General features: G+C 35.4%; 1 protein-coding gene across 4 annotated transcripts in view; it reads left to right on the top strand.

Annotated features, from left to right (window-relative positions):
- AKAP6 (A-kinase anchoring protein 6) overlaps positions 1-19,690 on the top strand; it is a 252,582-nt gene that overhangs the window by 55,405 nt on the left and 177,487 nt on the right. Inside the window, exon 1 of one of the 4 annotated variants that reach the window (XM_085549107.1) lies at positions 10,172-10,273. The exons of 2 other annotated variants lie outside the window; for them this stretch is intronic. Coding sequence is in view for 1 of the 2 variants with exons in the window: in XM_085549106.1 (XP_085405232.1) it covers positions 10,745-10,825 (81 nt within the window). In the remaining variant the exon portion in view is untranslated. Of the gene's footprint in view, positions 1-10,171; positions 10,274-10,639; positions 10,826-19,690 lie in introns of those variants that run through there. One more of the 4 variants, XM_085549106.1, reaches the window with a different exon arrangement.

Raw genomic sequence — 19,690 nt, forward strand, 5'->3', positions numbered from 1 at the left:
AACACAATGCATTCTTTTTTCATCTTTATTATAACATTCATTTTGTCTTTGTAGCTTTTAGGATAAATTTTCTTCTAAGGGAAACAAAACTACTTCTTCAGAGTCTCTTAAAATTGTTATAACACCTTGTTTGTATATTATCAAGCATAAATTGAAGCCAATGCTATATTCTGTTTTACATAGTTTTATAGTCCTGATGGTGTTGGGCATGTTGGTGGATCACTTACTTGGTCAGTACACAGGGTGAAAATGATGGTCAAGTTAATGTTAGGTTTAAAAGTTAGGTATGAAGCTGTTAGGACTTGCCAGGACTGGCAGTAGTCTTAACTGATAAACCACTCTGTTCCTTTATCTAGTTCGAAAAGTCTGTTATAAAATAAACAAACAAACAACAAAAAACCCTAACCAATCAAAACCAAAAACATAGAAAACCAACTAAAAAAGAAAAACACCACTGCCCAAACTTAAAAAATTTACTATCATTTAGATATCTATACTTATTGCTGAACTTGAAAAAATCTATATGAGTGCACATTGATCAAATGTAATGATTGTCTTCCCACTTCTTATTGCTCCTATGTTAAAATATGCTAGTACAAGCTTTAGAAATATGATCTCATGTACTCTGCCCATGGTCACTAGAGAAATATTACAGTAAGTATCAAATTTCAGCACAGATGTTACTTATTAGTCTTCTCTGTTCTCCACACTAATCTCATGCACACACAAATGCTTACTGGATACAATTATATGAAAAAATTTAAGTATGATGAAAAATGTTGCACATTAAGCCACTGTGCAAAGTAATAAAATCCTAAGAATTCTTTAGTATCTGCCTATGTGGTGAGAATTAGACTGCTGATGTCTAGATTTGCTGGAAAAAAGATAAAATCAATATTATCTTGAAGGTATAAGTAAGGGTTAGTAATGACAGCTTGTAAAATTAAACCTGAGTTACTATATCATTCCCTTTTGAAAGTAAGAAGGCCAATTTTTATTAACTGTGATTGAAATAATCAACTTAATACATGTGTAACTATGTATGTATAAAAACATAAGCACACAAAAACCAATGCTACATAAATCCTGCTGGTCATTTATTTTATGAGGTTTACCTTGAGCCTGCACATAGTTTAGAAGGGAGAATATGATTCTCTTTTATAACATGCATCTATTTTTGATCCATGTAGTGAGTTGTTATATTCACTTTTTTGTTTGTTTATTTGCTTTACATATTTTAGTAGGCTTTGTGGACATATTTATTGATCTCTTATTGGTAGGGTTTGTTACTTCTTCAGTCTAATATACTCGTAATTTATGATAGATATCTAAGATGACTATAATATGCTTAAGGGAGCAGCCAAAAAATAGGCACAGAAAATTGCCAAAATGTAGGGAATTCTTCAGTTTGCTTTGTTACTGTTAAAATTACCTGATGGATATTTATAATGAGGGAGCTGGCAGAAGAAATTTCAGGTTATAGAATGGCTGCTGTTTGAATGTCAGAAATGCAATATGAATGTTTCAGAAATGTGACACAAACATAAAATGAATTCCATTATTTTGTAATTTTAAATATTTTGGGTATTTGTATCTGTGTTTTAAGAGCTGTTTGGATGTGGTGCTCGGGGATATGATTTAGCAGAGGGTTTTTAGAGTAAGGGTACTATGGTTAGGCTGCAGTTGGACTTGATGATCTTCAAGGTCTTTTCCAACCTGGGTAATTCTATGATTGTATGATTCTATGAAATTCTCCCTCAGAAGAAAATCGCTTTCAGTATAGTAAACCGGTAAAGAGCTTTCTGTGAATTGATGTGATTTCTTTGTAAATCAAATTAATTCACACAACTGATTAGTAAACACAGCAACACAGAGTGACTTACTTAACCTGGAAAGGTAAATTCCATGTCTTTATTGCCGTGTTTACACTTTAGAGTTGTTGCCTGAAGAGAGGGGCATACTCACACCCATTTACCACATATATTCTTTCCGTGGCACTGACTGTTTTCCCAGTTCTCTGATGCATGATATCCACCCTGTGACTGCACTGTGTGTGAGTGCCTTCCAGAGGATGGAGTTACTGTGGCCTTTGCCCACACCCCATGTCAGTGGGAGCTGTTCTGAGCCCTGAGTTTTTCTTAAGACTTGCTTCAAATCTTCTGGAGGCCTTGTTTCTTGCATCTAACAAACAGAACTGAGTGGCAAGTCTGGACAAAAGCACAGGTGCAGGCCTATGTCTGACTGATGCTGTTGGTGTAATACTATATGTTTTTTGAAAAGAGTTGTAAATGCGGCTGGATTCTTTTTTATGCTTCCCTGAGCTGAATCATTAGCATTGTTGCATACGCACAGGCAAAAAAATTGATCTAATTATTTAATGCCTTCCACATAACTGTCACTAGTGAAATTGTGCAGAATCAGACAAAGGAGAAGCAGCTTCTTTTTTTAACAGGAGCTGAACCATTTACAGCAGAATGAGCAGAAGCAGTGAGTAAAATGAGATATTCATAGTCACCAGACCCCTCCCTTAAAACTCTGTGCTCACTCTCTTCCTGTAGGTGTCTCCCCAGAGGAAGATAATAGCTTCTTTAGAGCCAGTAGGATTTTTTGTTGTGGTGTGTTGTTTTTATATGTTTCTCTTTGGGTAAAACATATAATGCAGAAGGCATAACAACAGCAATACATTAGACACCATCACAATCCAAAACTCTAACAGACCTTTCAAAAGTTCTCGCAAGATATGAAAGTCCACTGAATCTACTAGTACATTCTTAGTTCTCTTTCCCACTGTGCACTAAATGCTTTTTTCATAATCCGTGTAATCCAAGAATGCATCTTGCAACATTCAGTGTTGCATTTTATCATTGCTTTTTATCTTCATTTTCCCTTACAACTTTATCTGCCCTTATCTGTGATTACAAAAGTCAGAAAAGTTTTGAATCAAACTACTTTATAGAGTCTTTCCTTTGGGTACTGCCATTTATCTGTTTTGCTCTGATGCGTACATGGGCTTCCTAGCACAAACTGTATGTATATTCAAAAGGCAACAAAGCAAGTAATCTTTCTAAGGAATAGATTATTCAGATTTGATTAGAGTTTCTATGGTAAATTGTAAGAAATTTATGATTTTATGTTCACATTTCCAATCTGATTGATCAGACTTAATGAAATATTTTTTCTAGTTATTAGGGGCATGTATGTGCATAAATGTATATACAGATATAGGATGCTTACAATACTGTTAAAGAGATTTGGTGCCCCTACTACCTCGGTATTTGCATACCCACTTACTCCTCAACCAGCTTTAGTTTTTCCCTCCAAAACTCTTCTGATTTATCTGACCAAAAGTTTTTGATCCTGCTGAATTTATAACATCATTTAATCCATCTCTATTTGTAAGATATCTGTGCTTGCATTTTGCCACAAGGAGAGCTGTTATGCAATGACCGGTCTCTTGTTCTTCATAGATACTGAAGGGCTATCCTATTCCCTGTGTGTCTATTTAGTACAGTGACAGGATAAAAATGTCTGACTTGACAATATCACTAATGTTCTTCTGGGGAAGTAAAAATTGTACTCAAGGAGTAATGTTATATTGCAAGTGATGTGAAGTATCTGTATGTCTGGGTACATTAGTAGTATCTGTTTAACTTCTAGAAAAATAGGGACAGAATTTATTGATTTATTTATTTTAAAGCTCTTTAACTGTGTGCACTGAACAGAGTGGTTTATGCACCACTTCATCACCTCCTGTGAAAGGTATGACTGGAATTTGTTATGATATCCCAGCACTGCAGCTAGGAGATTGTTATCAAATGGAAGTTTGCAAAATCTGAGCCAGCTATGATCTAAAATCATAGAGCTGAAATACTAAACTGAATTATCTTACTTGCTCTTCAGCTGTTATTTTGGGCCTTAATTTTTTTAAAAGCAAGGATGGATAGAAAAGTTAATTAGTTCCAGGAGTTTAGGCAAATGTATGGATTTCACAGTCTGTACAGGACTGATGAGAATCATCACATCATTAGACTTACAGTAAAAGGAAGAGGAATATTTCCAAAGATGATTTGTATAGGCATAGTAGCATCTGAGCTATCTTGTGCTTTGAACATTCCTTTTGTCATGAAGTTACTGCAGAGTTAATTAATAAAAATAACGTGACTTGAAATATGAAGTTCAAAAATTTCAAAGAAATAGATGATTAAGTGGAAAGAGAACAACAGCAAAGTAATGCACCAGAGCAACTGTAGGACTAATTGCTAAGGACTGAAGAATTAAGGCGTTTCTTCAGTGGGGCGTGCACAGAGGCTAGGAAGTGATTTTAGCCAGATTATTCCTTGTGGAGTGTGAAGAAGCAGGACTCCACCCCTTCCCATCAAGAAAAGCCAATAGCTGCATTTGCTGTGCTTGTAAAAATGTTCATATGGTGTTGCTTAGAGATGTAATGAAACCTCGGGAGAAAATATATATTTAGTGAGATCATCAAGAATTCTTTCAGGGACTTCCTGAAAGTTCAGATGCCTGTTTTAATTGTGGACAGAAAACAGTTTGTTATGCATTAATTTTAATTCCACTATCAGCTACAGAAACTCTTCTTGTACCTATTTTTTTCCACATCATATCCTGCAATGGATACTTTTGTCACATTGCATTTAATTAGCAGATGTTACACACTGTGTAGCCTCGTTTGAATTCTTTCATATGAACCACACAAATACTATCTTCTCCTCAAAGAGTAGCTTAAACATCCATGTTATTTATGAATCTCAGCCAGCAGTTCAGCATGAGGAATTAATGTGGAGTTAAACAGGAAAGCATACAAGGAATAGGAGCAAATGTCTGCTCATCCCCTTTCTCTCACAATTTCCTTCTTTCAGAGTTCATATCTGATTCCTGTCCTTTTTCATCTTTTACCTGCTTGTCCTTCACTGAAACACATTGCTGAGTCATCTGCTACCATGCTGAATTGCTATTTTAGAAAGCAGTTTTCTTTCTTTCTTTACATGGACCAATGCCATGTTCTGTGCAGAGAGCAAGAACCTGCCAGAACATGTGTTTGAGGAATGCTTCCTATATCAGAATTAAAGCAGGAGAGTGGAGGACAGTGCCATTCTCTGTGCATGGGCTATGTTTCACTCTAGTAGACCTTTTGACTCCTATTTTGTGAATTTTCCTTGAACACAGAAATGTGGATAGAAAATTATTAAAGATATTTATTACATTAAAAAAATAATTTTAAATAAAACAAAACAAAAAGAAAGAAAAAAAAGAAAGAAAAAGAAACCCCACCATGTTTAGAGCTTAGGACTTGCTTTTGCTTCAGAATTTCTTGTGAGACTGTGGTGTGTTTGTGCAGCAAATCAGCTGGTCAGCAGTTGGCCTGTGTTAGTAGAATCCAGTCTTGCTAACTTTAATGGAGTTGTTATGCTTTATATTGCGTCTTCCCTTATTAGAGACTATGGTTCAGTTGTTAACAACAGAATGAATGTAGCTTTTCTTGGAATACCTTGTCCTTCAGTTAAGAAATACAGCTATTAACACTTACAAAAATGTAGGTATTTTAGAATAGCAGTTGAGAAGCAAGTCAGGAATCTACAATAATACCTCCAGAATTCTCCATCAAACTGAAACTGCTCAGTGCTTCAGGTGTTCTTTGGAGACCCCACTTTCTTAAGGTTATATGTAAGCAGACATCAGTCTTGCAGAGCCCAACTGCAGATGAAAATCAGCCAGGGCATGGATGTCTGCCTGCCATTGAAAAAGTTACAACAAGAATGTTATGTGAAATCAAAGCATCTTTATTTGGTTATAGAAAAATTAAGAATTAATGCGTGTTTAGGATACAGCTCAGCAAATGTGCATATGGTATCATTGTGCATCTTTGTAGGTCTTGAACTATGAGATCACTTAAATGTGGAACTTAGTAACGTGCATTTGAGTGTTTGCTTTTTTTGGAATGGAAATAACATATTTATAATGTTGTACCATGCTGTGTTATTTCTACAAAGGTCTAAAATGTCGTTATTAATCTATGCCTCTATTAAAGCAATTGCTTTGCATGTCACAAATTTTGTGTCATGCAGTATTGTAGGAAAATCTTTGTAATTTTTCTTCCTGGTTCACTGTATAGGAATCCTTTCCTTAAGGAGACAAATTAGAAGTTTTAAAAAATATTGATATTGCATGTAGTGTACTGCATTTATGAACTACATCCATTTTCTTTCCTTTAAATTTCATAATATATTTGTGAGGAAAACACAGAAAACGTGGCGTCCTAGAAAGCTGGAATTTCTGACGAAACGAAACATAAAAATGGATCTGTGTGCTACCAGTTTTTAGTAACAGTGCTTCGTAACTTTCTCATTTGAAAGTAAAATGAGAGAAGCAGCTGTGCTTGTGCTGCAGCACCACCTAGCGCTCCCACAGCTAACATAACTTTCAGCGGCTGCTTTTACTGCTCGGGCAAAACACGAGCAAACAAGTAAGCAAAAAAAGCTTTCACATGAACACATCATAACAAGGTGCAAGTTGTTTCTTAACGTCTATTTGAAGACTGTGTAATAAGACGGACAAAAATACTTGATCTTGCAGTGGTAAAGTGGATAGATAATCTCTAGGGAAACATGTTTGCATTATGTATATGCTGATTTGATATATACTTATACCGACACTCTGTAGAAACATTCATTTTCTGCAGTGCTTTAGATGAGAGAAAGAACTGCCTGGCCATGGAGTTAATGGGATACAGTGCAATATGGGTTGGCTTGAGTAGAGGGTGTCTATAAACCAAGAAGTTTCTTTAGAGACATCATAGAATTACTACTTCTCCAGTTCTGCATGGGCAGAACCGCCAGTATTTTTTACATGCTATTTTTAAGTTGTTTGTGTAGCATAAGTTAGCATTATCACATCCACTGAGCACTTGAAATAATGCAGATCTGAGAGATGCAAAGTGGCTTTTACTGGAACCCAAAACCTTCTAGCCTGTTCCTAGGGCAACCTCACTTTTTATTAGTTTTCTTTTAGTGTTTTGTTTACAATTTAATTTATTCAAAACATGCTTTTATCATTTGTGCTGCACATTATTGCCTGGGAAAGTGAAGACAACAATATAAGAAAATCCTGGTAATGTAAAATATCCAGCCTGGTAACATTTTAATATGAGAAACGCCCATGTTGTATTAACTAAACTGTAATAGATTTTGCTTGATTTCCTTTGATAAGCTAATGATTGTCTAAATATTTTTCTAACCATAGAAATGTGGTAAATTCCTCCTTTTATTCAAATGTATCCATGTTTTCCTTTCTAGCAGAAAACAAACAACAAAACAACGAAACCCCAAACAAACAAACAAACAAACAAAACAAACAAAAACAAAAACCCACAGACAAAACAAACAAAAAAACCCCCAAACCCACCACTGAATATAGGCTGTACCTGGAGCTCAAATAGATGCTGCTTTTATGAGTTGGCACACATACTCAGAAATTTATGAGCTCTGACTTAAAAATCTGTGTGAGCTTTCCCTATTTTTTTTTCCTTCTATGAAGTCCCATAAGAATTATTCACACACAATGCATACAGCTGTGCACATCAAACCCTAGTAAGAAGTAATGTGAACTATGCAACAGAATACTGTGCTGGTTTTCGTTGTGGGGTGAATAAGAGATTGGCAGTCCACTGATGCAGCGATAAGACCAAGATATTCATATGCTGTGTTTCCCTTAAGCTGTGTTTTCTTTTTGTTACTTTGGAACAATACATGCATTCATTAATTGTGAAATAAAACTGTTTGGGCTTTTGTGCAGTTTCATTTCACTGCAGCTCAGATGGACTGAAAGAGCAGCTGAATAACTTGATATTGAAAAATTAAAGGTCATGAATATTGGATGTAACAGCTGTTTCCATTAAAAAAAATAAAAATAAAAATGAATGATGTAATTCTATTGCCTAGAAATGTCTGGAATGTAACAATCAGTCACTCTGAATAGGAGAAGGAAAACCAGTTTTAACCAGCCTTTCATTTCAGGAAAGACCATACTTAGAGTTTTGCATGATTAAATCCTTCAGGGCAAAAGCTAAAACTGTCATTTGTCTGGATATTTATTCTCTGTAAAATATTACAAGTGCAATTTAGGAAAAGCATTCCTCTGCAGTAGTCTTACTCAGCTTTTTATTATTCAGGTGTGTGATGAAATATTGTAACAAAAGTCTGGCTTCACTCAGAGTCTTCCACATAAAAAAAAATCTCTCTGAATATATAGAGTCATACTTTGTCATGGTGACACATTGAGGATTTTTTAATAGGGGGCTCAACTTGAAAAGTACTTCATCTGTTTTCTGTGCACTTGCATGCACTACGCACTAGCATGAAGAAATAGAAAGCCAATGTGTGCGTCCCACGCCTGCTATTCCTTACATTGTGAAAGAAAAAAATTGAAAATGTAGGGAGGAACAGACTAAACCTTCTGTCCCCACTGAGTGCCAAAGGAAGATATGCTGAAACAAAGGGTACAGAATAGATATGCAGTGAATAAAATGACTTAGTTATGGAGTAATTCTGAGTTTAAAAGATAGTAATGAAAATGCCAGAGGCAGTAATCACTGGCTTTTTCTTAACCAAAATGAAATGTTAATGTCTATGCTCTATGCTTCACACAGGTGCATTTGTTTACTTTTTTGTTTGTTTGTTTCTCTTTTTTTTTCTCTCCAAATTCTTTAAATAAATGTGGATACATTCAATAGGACCAGTACTTGGAACAGATTTGTTGTTAAATGAAATTGATTTTTGAATTAAATTATGACACTCAGATTGCAAAATCTGCTTTGGTAGAATTTATCTACTTTGCTTTTAATCTATCTCTTGCTCCTAACTCTCGTGATTTTACTTTTTGTTTATGAGGACTTATGAAGGGCATAGGGAAAATCTATGGGAAAATATAAGCAATCTAAGAATAAAATATCAGTTAAGTTCATTAAGTTAGAACATGCCCATTCAAGATTCTCCAAGGATCTTTGAGTTAGAAACTGTGGTGAATTCTGGAAACATTGCTTCAGACTAGATTTCTGCCCTATACCCTGAAGTCTGTGGTCCTAATCTAACTCTATAAAACAAAGCATTTTCCCTGTGGTTATCTTTCTTTCCATTTTTCAATCAAATATTCTGATTTTTTTTTAAATTGTATTTTATTCCTACAGAATCCAACATGTTTACATATTCAGGAATTTATCTGAAATGGAAAATGCTTGAATTTTAAGGTAGATGTTTTTTATTCCTAGATATTAAAAAAGAAATATATATATTTTTTCATTAACTTTCATTACAAGTTCTTGGTAGCTGAGACTATCCTGCATTAACAATGTAATGCTTTTGGGATATTTTCAAATATTTGTTTTATTATAATGTGTAAAAGGGATTCAAAGATGTATCTGTGACAAAAATGATAATTCTGTCCTTAAGCTCACCATTTCTGGTGACTGCAGTATTCCTTTAAGCTCTGGTCACATTGAAGGTATATGAACAATTGCCTTATTCTACAACTCCATGTGTCCAATCTTGTCATTTCTCTGCAGACTCCATCTGACATCTATACTTTATTTTAAATGTCAATATCTGGGATAATAATCAGCTTTTGTTCCTAATTATTTTCATTATCATCTCACATTTGTATGTAGTTCAGTATGCATAGAATATTTTAAAATGAAGATGAAGTCCTTTATTTTTCCACTTCTCTCAATTTTCTTCATTCTTAAAAGTACTTTTTGCCTTGGACGGTTTTATTCAAAGGAACAGAAAATACTAAATGATTTGTGAAGGAGCTGAAATTTCTTGTTTGTGTTTACAATCTCCTTTAAAAGAAACCTCTCTCTTTTAATGGTTTTTCTGCTTTTGGTGCTTTCAGAAAGGCTTGGTTTTTTTGTGTGCATGCATGCTGGCTGTTTGAGCTGTAATGTGGGACAGTTGGAGGGTTGTGCTGTGACTGCATCTGAGAGGTTAGAGCTGCCACTATTGGAGGAATGAGAATGGGTGGGAACAAGAAAGATGATCCATGAACAAAAAGGAGGAAAGAAGGGGGAGAGGAATGAGCATGAACAATGAATGAGGGTGTGGAGCTATGACTGAGCCTTTTGACATGACTTTGAAATAGTTAGACAGCCAGGGAATTTAGGAGGAATTCAGAGCAAATGGCGGGGGGAACCAAGGCACTGTACAGAAGAGGGAGCCCTCTTCAAAATAACTAAATAGAAGCTAGAAGACAGAGACCAGCTGTAGTAAGTTCAGCTCTGGAGTGTTTTCTTCTCTCATTCATAATATACTAGATAATTGTTACAAATATTAGCATTACAAAAGTAACAGTCTCTATTTTGTAAATGATGAATCACTCCAGTGGGGAAGTCATGACTTCCTATTAATACATTTGTTCCAAGCAGATGATCTACCAGATCCTAAAATAAATTTTAACTTCCTAATATTAACACAGGGAACAGTTCCATTTCGTCCAAAGCAAAAATCAGAGTTAGCTGGGGGGAAGATATTTACTTTTACTCTCTGAATTAGAGGCTTTCTCCTTTGCTATCAGCTCTAGGGGGTTACCAAGTGACTAATATCATACTGGATTCCTTCCTGTCAAAATGCCATAAACATTCTGCTGGAACTTAGGTCACTGCTCAAAATAACCTTGCTAATTGCAAGTCTACAAGTGTTGGCTGAAATTTCAGTTAGCCGCCATACAGCAGATCTGGATGCTGAGAAATCAAGACTGTACCTCCGAACGTGCAGGGGAAGAATTTACAGGCCTATACTTGACCTGCACAATCACTCAGGTACAGGCAGCAGATAATTTGCTATGTTGCATGCAAAACAAAAGCTGCTGACTTTGCTGTGAAGATTAAATGAGTTACATATGATCTATGACTTACTTAGCTGTCTTTTTAACAGACACTTATTTTCTGAATTACTGGTTGCATGTAATTCCTTTTGCTGAGGAAAAGAAACGGAACAGTCATTTTTTTATTTTTTTTTTGCAAAGCTGATACCTGAATTCTCCATCCAGTATAAATGAGGTAAGACAGCCATGAAGTGAAAAACTTTACAAAACTTTGAAAATATCTAAAGCCATAAACTATCAGTTAGCAATTTTTTATCAGTAAAGGCTATTTTTCTTTTTCTTGAATCCATTGGCTTTCAACTTCTAAAAAGAATTGTATGACGTCTGTGCTTTTGGTTTGAAATAGTAAGTTTTTTTTTCTGTGTGCTGTAATCTAACTGTGGATGTAGATTTCTGAATATTGAGAAAACTTTATTTGGTTTCTTTCACTCTTTGTCTTAGATAATGTAAAGTTTTTCACTCATAATCTTTTGTTTAACCAATTTGTCATTCGCTTCTGAATGGAAAAGGATATTTGTTGTGTTTAAATAGCTCTGTCTTGTGTCCCATGTTTCGATGGGAAGATTATAACTTTTTTGAGTAGGTGAAACTGAATGCTCAGTCTTCTCTGTTCCCTAAGATATTACTCAGCTAATTTTTATAGGCTGTGGTATAATTAGAAGTAGACACTGTACGGTTATAATTACATTACCTTGGTGAAAACTGTGACCTATATTGCGATGTGTTCAGTAAAGGCTCAGGAAATCAACAGACTGAAAATAGAATAATAATAGGAAATATGGTGATTTTATTGCTTTATCCAAATTTTACAGTCTTCATTAGAAACTCATTCACAGGAGACATGAATGTAGCGTATGGCCAGTTGCCAGTGAATTTTTTTTTTTAATTTTTTATTTTTTAAGTACAGTTGCATTGTACTTAGGAGTCTGTTTTGAAAATATTCAGGGATGTAATTTTCCAAAGGCCCTTTGTTTTATTTTTTCTGAGCTCTTAAAGTTGCATGTGTGCCGTGTTTGGAGGAATACACTCAGACTGCCCAAAGCATCTGTTCCTTTTGAAAAAGTTATTGCTTTGAAATTGTATTTACAGGAAAGGTTCAAGTATTTTTGGCTAGTGGTTTTCTTCAAAGATTTGCACTGGGGTAAGATGATAAAGTATTTTGACTTCCCTGAAGCAGTAGTTGGCACTAAGTAGGAAATTGTTGACTGATACATGGATTGTGTAAGGTGCCAGGAGACAGGAATCAGCCATAGGTTATGGCAATTGTTACATCTGTTATTTCGATAGAAATTTCTCATTGCATTTTAAAAAGTTCTTGGTTTTGCTGTTCAGCTACCCATATATCAGTTACCAATTGCTCCTTGCTGGCTAAGTATGTTACAACCTTCCAGTCTATAGTAGCAATCCAAACCTTCGTGTTCTACAAAATTCTACTACAGCTATATGTGCTTGGTGATAGAAGTGTCATAGCTGCTTTCTACATAAGTGTTATTGCCTTGTTTTATATCATCTTCTGAATGCTGTTTCAGGAGTTTGAATCCTTTCTGTTCCACACAATATGCAGAAAAGTCTTAGTGTTCTTCTATGACACGCTCTATATAAGCAGTTTAGTTTGGATCAAGAGTGTGATTTCAAATGGTTTTTTGAATCTGATGGTTTTCTCTATTCAGCTCTCTCATGTTTGTGCTGGAGAGCAGTCCCACCGTGTGCAAGCTGCTTGCTCCTGCTCACAGTTATTGCTAACTAAGGGCTTTTTTCTTCCTTTATTTCCTCAGTCACTTCATTCATGTTTTATTTCTTGTTTTCTGTATTAATGCTTTCACATTTCATCTGAGTTGATGCTTTCCTCTATGAGCACTTTTCACATTTACTGTGTAATTGCCTTGAATCAGTTAAAAATAGTTGGTATAACATTTCATTTCCTATGTTGCCTGTACTGATAATTGAAGAAACTTAATTGGAAATTAATATTTTTTCTCTCTTCCTTTATTTTTACAGAATGCTTACCTAAGAGAAAAAAATTAGAAAGTTGACATTAACTGAGAAAAACTGGGTTTTTGTATAATAATTTCTATAAATTCAAGTACAATAGACCTTCAGGAGAGATGTAAAAATTATTTTGATCTACTAGTCCCATTTGATACTGTTAAAATAATACTAATTAAAATAATCAGCAATGTTACACTTCAGAAATTTTTCCCATGAGCTTCAAGAGAAGGTATTGATGATGTTTTGGGAAAGAATTATTGCAGTGAGCAATTTTGTCATTCTTACAGTCCAGTTTTGGAGTGAAAGACTGTTCTGCTCATAAGAACTGTGGCCTCTCTCAGACCTTAGCTAAGAGGGCTAAAGAGTCTACATAGGTTTTAGGATATCTTGCTGGAAATTAATTAATAGCAGTGGGCAAGACTGGTCATAATGTTCTACAAACATTATAGTTTGGTTAATATATTTATGGAGTGAAGGATATTGAATTAAAGGCAGCTCTAGACTCTAGACAAAGGGCTTGGGGAAGAAATGTATATTAGGTTTGACAGACTGGCTGTTATATTATTGTACTGTTTCAAGATTTTCTTAGCTGGACCATCTTTCCTATTGGCTTGCTGTGACTTATTTTTCCCACAGGCTTCTTGATGAAATGTTCAAAAGTCTCTTTGAGAACATCTCAATGGTTAAGAGTATAATCAAAAGATTTTTAAGAAATATGAACACTTTTTCCTCTTGGCAGTTGTTACTGCAGGATCAGCTGAAATCTTACTGTAACTTGTCGAGAAAGAAAACAGCTGTGGTTTTTGCTTTTTCTACGGATCAATGGTATTGCTGTTTTGGTAGAAATTGACTCATGGAGAAATAAATTTTACATTTGAAGTGTGTTGAAAATATAAAAGCTACAGAATCCCCTAGGAATGCATGTTTTCCACTATGGAAGTGTGTTGTTTGTTTCTTGTTACCAGTTCCTGAACAGATTTCATGCTTTTGTGTTCAGGGCTGCTGCATGTGTTTTCTTTCCAAGAGTATTAAATACTATTAGTGTCTTTAGCTTGCTGGACTTTGTCCTTCATTATTCATGGGTGTTTTACATAACCCATACAAGAGCTGGAGAATTCTGTTGGCTACCTGTGCTAGGCAGGGTGAGATAGGCCTTGGCTAGAATGCTAGCTTACATATGACAACCTGAGGGTAGAGTTATGGGATTTCCAGGGTTATACCCAGTCTGGCAGCAGTATGGCTACTTTTACAATAGAGGGATTTGGACAAAGCTAGGTATTTGCAGAACTGTTCCAGTAGTTCTGAGAGGAAGAGGGAAGTAAGAACAGTTGCATGGCTACATTGGGCCTAGCAAGAGGACAAGAAGGATTTGCTTGCAAGCCTCAAAGCCATAGTATTATGTCTGGGTTTTGCCATTATTTTTCTTCCATTTCAGTCATTCTGATTCCAGAAAATTGGAAGCTGACTGATAACTGCAGGAAAAGCTCTTGGAAGTTTTAACAGAAATAAAACCTGAATGCAACCTAGGATTTAGTATGTGGTGAATGACATTTATTTCCTTTATCTATTTGGCTGGATAATGGTCATATGCCATCTTTTAATTAATTGAAAGTAAAGGCCATCTAGGGGAATAAAAACATCTAATCACTAAAACTGAAAAAGATTGTTCATCCAAATTTACTGCATACTAACTTTCTTGTTTCAATTTGATTTACAACCAAACTTTGAATATTTCAGTTTGTAAATGAGACAAAAGTGTAGAGAGAGACATTTCTTTCCTTCTCATCAGAAACAATTCCATTTAATCCTTACCTTTATTTCTTTTCTGTATGTACTGCAGCCTGCCATAATCTTGAAGTCTAATGACATTTCTTTGTGAATCTGATTTGAGAAAGACAGAAGATTTGAGGTAGTATAAATTCAGGATTCAATGAGGCTAAATTAACCATGATAAGTTCATTAACTTCCACATAGACAAGTTCAGATTGTGAAATTCAAAGAGTTAGTTTACTGGCTGACTTGTCGACAGCCTTTCTTTTTCTCACTGCTCCTTCACGGAGGTAGAAGTTACACTCATCACTGGAAGCTATAGTCTAGACAAAGACACTTTATGACTTATCTTTGTATAGCTAAAAAACAAAACGAGATGACACACAATGAAATGAAAGGTTGATAAAACTGTTATTTGTCAGCATAACAGTTTGTCTCAGCCACAACCACAGGTCATACTGACTTGCTTGCTCAAAGATATGACTTTCACTGTCTGTGAAGCAGTTTATAAATCCAAGGATGTTATCCTAGATAGTAATATGTAATACAAATATTTGCCTATATATGTTTGTGTGTATGTGTAAAGGAATAAATATTTAAATAAGTATTGCTCATTCACTGCGCCTTTCAAGGCACTTCATTCCTACTCTGTTAAGCACAATTTCTTTCTCAAGCAGCAACAAAAGCTTAATAACCATTAGGCCTGGTGCTTTACACTGGAAAGTTATTTTGTAAAGCTAAAATTGGTGCTTTTAAGGGAACTGTCCTGCTAGAGCAGAAGCTGACTTTCAGAAAGACCAAATTAGTATAGGCTATGTATCAGCTTAGCGCAGACTCTACAGTCTTGTAACACAAAATTACAATTATGTTGTACTTTAAATACTTCTAGCGATAATATTTTTTTCCAGTTTTAAAGTGCTTAGTTCTTAAATAGTATTAAAATATTAGCCTATAGCATGCTGAATCTTAAAAACAGTCCAAACAAACATCTATTTTAATGATACTGAATTTTAAGTTTCTTAGGGCTGGTATAACTGGGAGTATGTGCTTCCTTGTGTCTATTAAATACAACAGAGTTAGGGTTTTGTTCTTGTTTTGTGTTTTGTTTTTGTTTTTTAATTATGTTAGAAATATTTGTGATTAAGATACTGCAGATATGGTATAAAATTAATTTTAATCATTTGATATTTAGACAGTATTCCACTATTAACATCTAACAAAAAAATTCAAGGTCATGGATTATTTATTTGAAAAGAAGACACCACACCACACACTTTCCATAGATCCACCTGGAAGACTTGTTAAAGCACATGAGGGACAAGTGGGTGATCCAATACAGCTAGCGTGGCTTCACCAAAGTAAAGTCATGCCTGACCAATCTGATGGCTTTCTATGATAGAGTAACAGCACTGGTGGACAAAGGGAAGGCAACTGATATAATCTACTTGAACTTCTACAAGGCCTTAGACATGGTCACCAATCACATCCTTATCTCTAAATTAGGAAGATGTGGATTTAAAGGGCAGACTATTTGGTGGATAAGGAATTGGTTGGAATGTCACAGCCAGTTGTGGTCAATGGCTCTACCTCCAAGTGGAGGCCAGTAAAAAGTGATGTCCCCCAGGGACCTATCTTGGGTCTGGTACTCTTTAACATCTTTATTAATGACATTGATAATGGATCAAGTGCACCCTCAGCAAGTTTACTGATGACACCAAGCTGAGTGACAGAGCAGAAAAAAGGGACACCATTCAGATGGACCTTGATAAACTCAGAAGGCAGGCCTGTGTGAACCATATGAGATCCCCTTCTATTTTGCTCTTGTGAGACACACGATTCTGTGATTCTTCACTTCTGACTTGCTCCGGAAAAGAGAGTCACCAAACTGAGCATTTGATGTGAGAGTAAAAGTCTCACCATCCTTAATCAAATTCTGTTATAACCACCAAGCCTTAGTCAGAGAATGAACAAGGTAAACATGCTTTGACTTTAGCAAGTCAAAATGTTTTGATTAACATTTTTCCCTTGTGCTTTGCATGTCTGTACTGAAGGATGGATTTTTTTATTCTGCGTGAACTTGCAGATCCTTTTATTTATTCTGATGTGTCACACATCACAGTTGTTTATTGTTGTCTAAAGTATTTTCTGCTGTTTATGTGTAGTTACACTTAGCTATTTCTAACTTAATTCAGAAATGAAACTTCTGTCTTTCACCAAGAAATGTCTCTCTTTTGTCTAAAATGGGAGTTTCTCTTAGGAGTTTAACTCCAGGAAAGGTCCCAGTTAAGTTTAGTGTCTCCTAGCTCTAAACTTAAAATACTTCAAGAGAATGGCATCTGTTTTTTTATATGAATGATAGAAGGAGATTCTTATCAGCAAATAGAGCTTGAACAACAAATATCTTATGGCCCTGCAGAAGGCTTGAAGAATTCTAGAAATTGTCTTGTTCCATTTTAAAAATGGCAAGAATATCCCAGAAATGGCTTGTTCAGATCTATTTATGTGTTACTCTTTCAGTAGTTCTCATTTTACAGTTGCAAAGTTCTGTGGTTCTCCAGTTCTGTTACACACCAGGCCTTATTGCCATAACTGTTTTGGACATCAGCTATCTGAAGTTTGCTGGGTGGACTGAATAATGCATTCTATTTAAGAATCTGGACTGCGATGAATGCTGTGATCAGAAAGTCTTTTAAAATCAAAGCTTAATAAGTGAAATAAACATTTTAAAGCAGTTTATCTTCTCTGAAGCTGCACTCTTCAGCAGTAAAACTAGAGGCTAGCCTAGGTTTTTATGGCACTGCAGCTGGTCCTGGAAGTTGGCTGGAATATCTTCCTGCAGCAACTGCACTTCCTCTGGACAATAGAATCCTTTTCCTTCTTTACAGTATGTTTTATCCTTTGGCCCCAGCAGTGGCTCACATGGCAGCACAAGTGCAAACTGCTGGTATCCTGAGACTGGAGCTTTGCAATTAGCATTTCAGGTGTCATAACATTAGCAGCTTGAAGTGCTTAGTGAGTGACATCATTTCTTCCTTTCTTCCAGCCTTTTTCCTTGAGGAGTGACAGTTGACCAGTATACTTATACACTAAACATCCAAATAAAATATATCATACAAGCTAATAAAAAGTTATTACAGAGCAGCTCCGTATCTTCCACGTTCCCAGACAAACTGTTACTACAACAGCTCTGTCAAAGAATCGGTGTTTTGACATCTATTTCACATTATACTGAAGTACAGGGATATAAGAATGTTAGTCACTGAATGCTGAGATGACAGATTACATTAAGGATGTGCCTTCTGGCCTGATCATTGGACTGGATAGTTATTTTGAAATTTCTTTATTGAGTATCGGGTGCCAGGGCAACGAGGCTCTTGTAAGACCTGATAATTTATATTGAAATCTGTTTAAAAGCAGAGTACTTTAAGGGGGAAAAAAAGCAAGTTATTCTACAGAGAAAACACAGCAGTCAGATTAATAATTTTGCCATATTCAAACAAGTTTCTGAGAATTTTATTAAAAGGTATAATGCAGACTACTTGCTGGAATTTTAAGTTTTCATAATAAAGATAAGCTGAAATAACAGACAAACAAGAAAGAGAACAGTGTTCAGAAATGACTGGCAAACCAAGAAAGTTGAGCTCAGTAGTCTGAAAATTATAAGTGGAGAAATTTACTTTGAGGACCAATATGTTCCCAAGATGCTGTTGTAAGCAAAAGGTAGGGTCAGTGGCCTTAGAACCTCTTGTTAGCGGTTCTGCTGCTGTGATTTGCAGTGGTAAATTGCTTTCATTTCCCCTAGCTTCTGGATGCCACAATGACACAAGCTACAATACTTGAGTAATTCAGCTCTTTGCTGACTTAAAACTTGCAGTTAAGTCTAGAGCTTTCCAAGGCTTGGATTTTGCTTGGTCAAACTATTTTTTTTAATTTTTTTTTTTATTTTTTTTAATGCATGGCTATTTAAAGCTGTAAATCTTTGTTTAGCAATAAAAATTCTTTGTATTCTCTGTGTAAGCATACAAGGGCATGCAGAATGAGTTTAATTCATAGTTTGCAAGTATGTTTCAAAAATGATTGACAGATTCACATTTTTTTCTAAAGGGTAGCAACTGATCACAACTTGGTCTTCTGAGCAATTAAAAGACACTTAAAAGGAAATACCAAGTGGAGAGATGTTTTAATAAATCATATTTTTTGTTTTGCATGTGCAGTAATTGTAAGACTAATGGCAACCTGTTTTTCATACTGAGGTTTTACTGTGAGATCAAAGAATCTAGTGTACAGCTTCTCTGTTACTGATATTAACTCTGGAGTAACATATTGCAACCTTTTGTCTTTTGGTAGTTTCACATATGTTGTAGCAGAATTTCTTGAGGAGCAGATAAAAGTGTATATATTTTTACAGTTAACATCAAAGCTTAGATTTCACGGGCTCTGGAGGGTTTGTTTATGCACTTTGTCTACTGCAATGTTTTCATTTCAGGCTATTTTGGTTGATGCAAAGGGTTATGAGCTGGCTGATGGATTCAGCAGCTGCAAATTACAGGATCAGCTGCCTGAGAGACTGAGTGAAGTGGGCAGTTGGCAGCCAAGTGGATGCAGCCTCTCTGGCCAAAGGAATTCCACAGTCCATGCACAGGATATTCCATGAAGGATGACAGAACTTTTACCTTGACACAAGTAGGAAGTAATTTAAAAATAAAAGTGTGCAGTGGATGGCTTGAGGTAAATGATGGCAAAAAAAGTAGCTATGGAAATGGTACACTGTAAAATTCAGGCTCTAACAGCTCTTGATATTAAACTATATAGTATAAAATGGCTAAGAATTTATATACTTTCATTTGTAGGCCATATATTATTGTGATTGACCTAAGATAAATGCCAGAAGATAAACACTTTTTTTACTTAAAGTATGTTGGTTATTTTATCTACTTCCTATTCTGGTAATAACAACTTGCACTCATTGCAGAATTTAGGTAATATCTCACTAGGCACCATCTCATCTCTGCAGACTTTGTAAGTTGCAGTGTGTTGTTGC

The sequence above is a fragment of the Coturnix japonica genome, chromosome 5, assembly GCF_054131305.1.
Source record: "Coturnix japonica strain WE chromosome 5, WE-NBRP24, whole genome shotgun sequence".
NCBI lineage: Eukaryota > Metazoa > Chordata > Aves > Galliformes > Phasianidae > Coturnix > Coturnix japonica.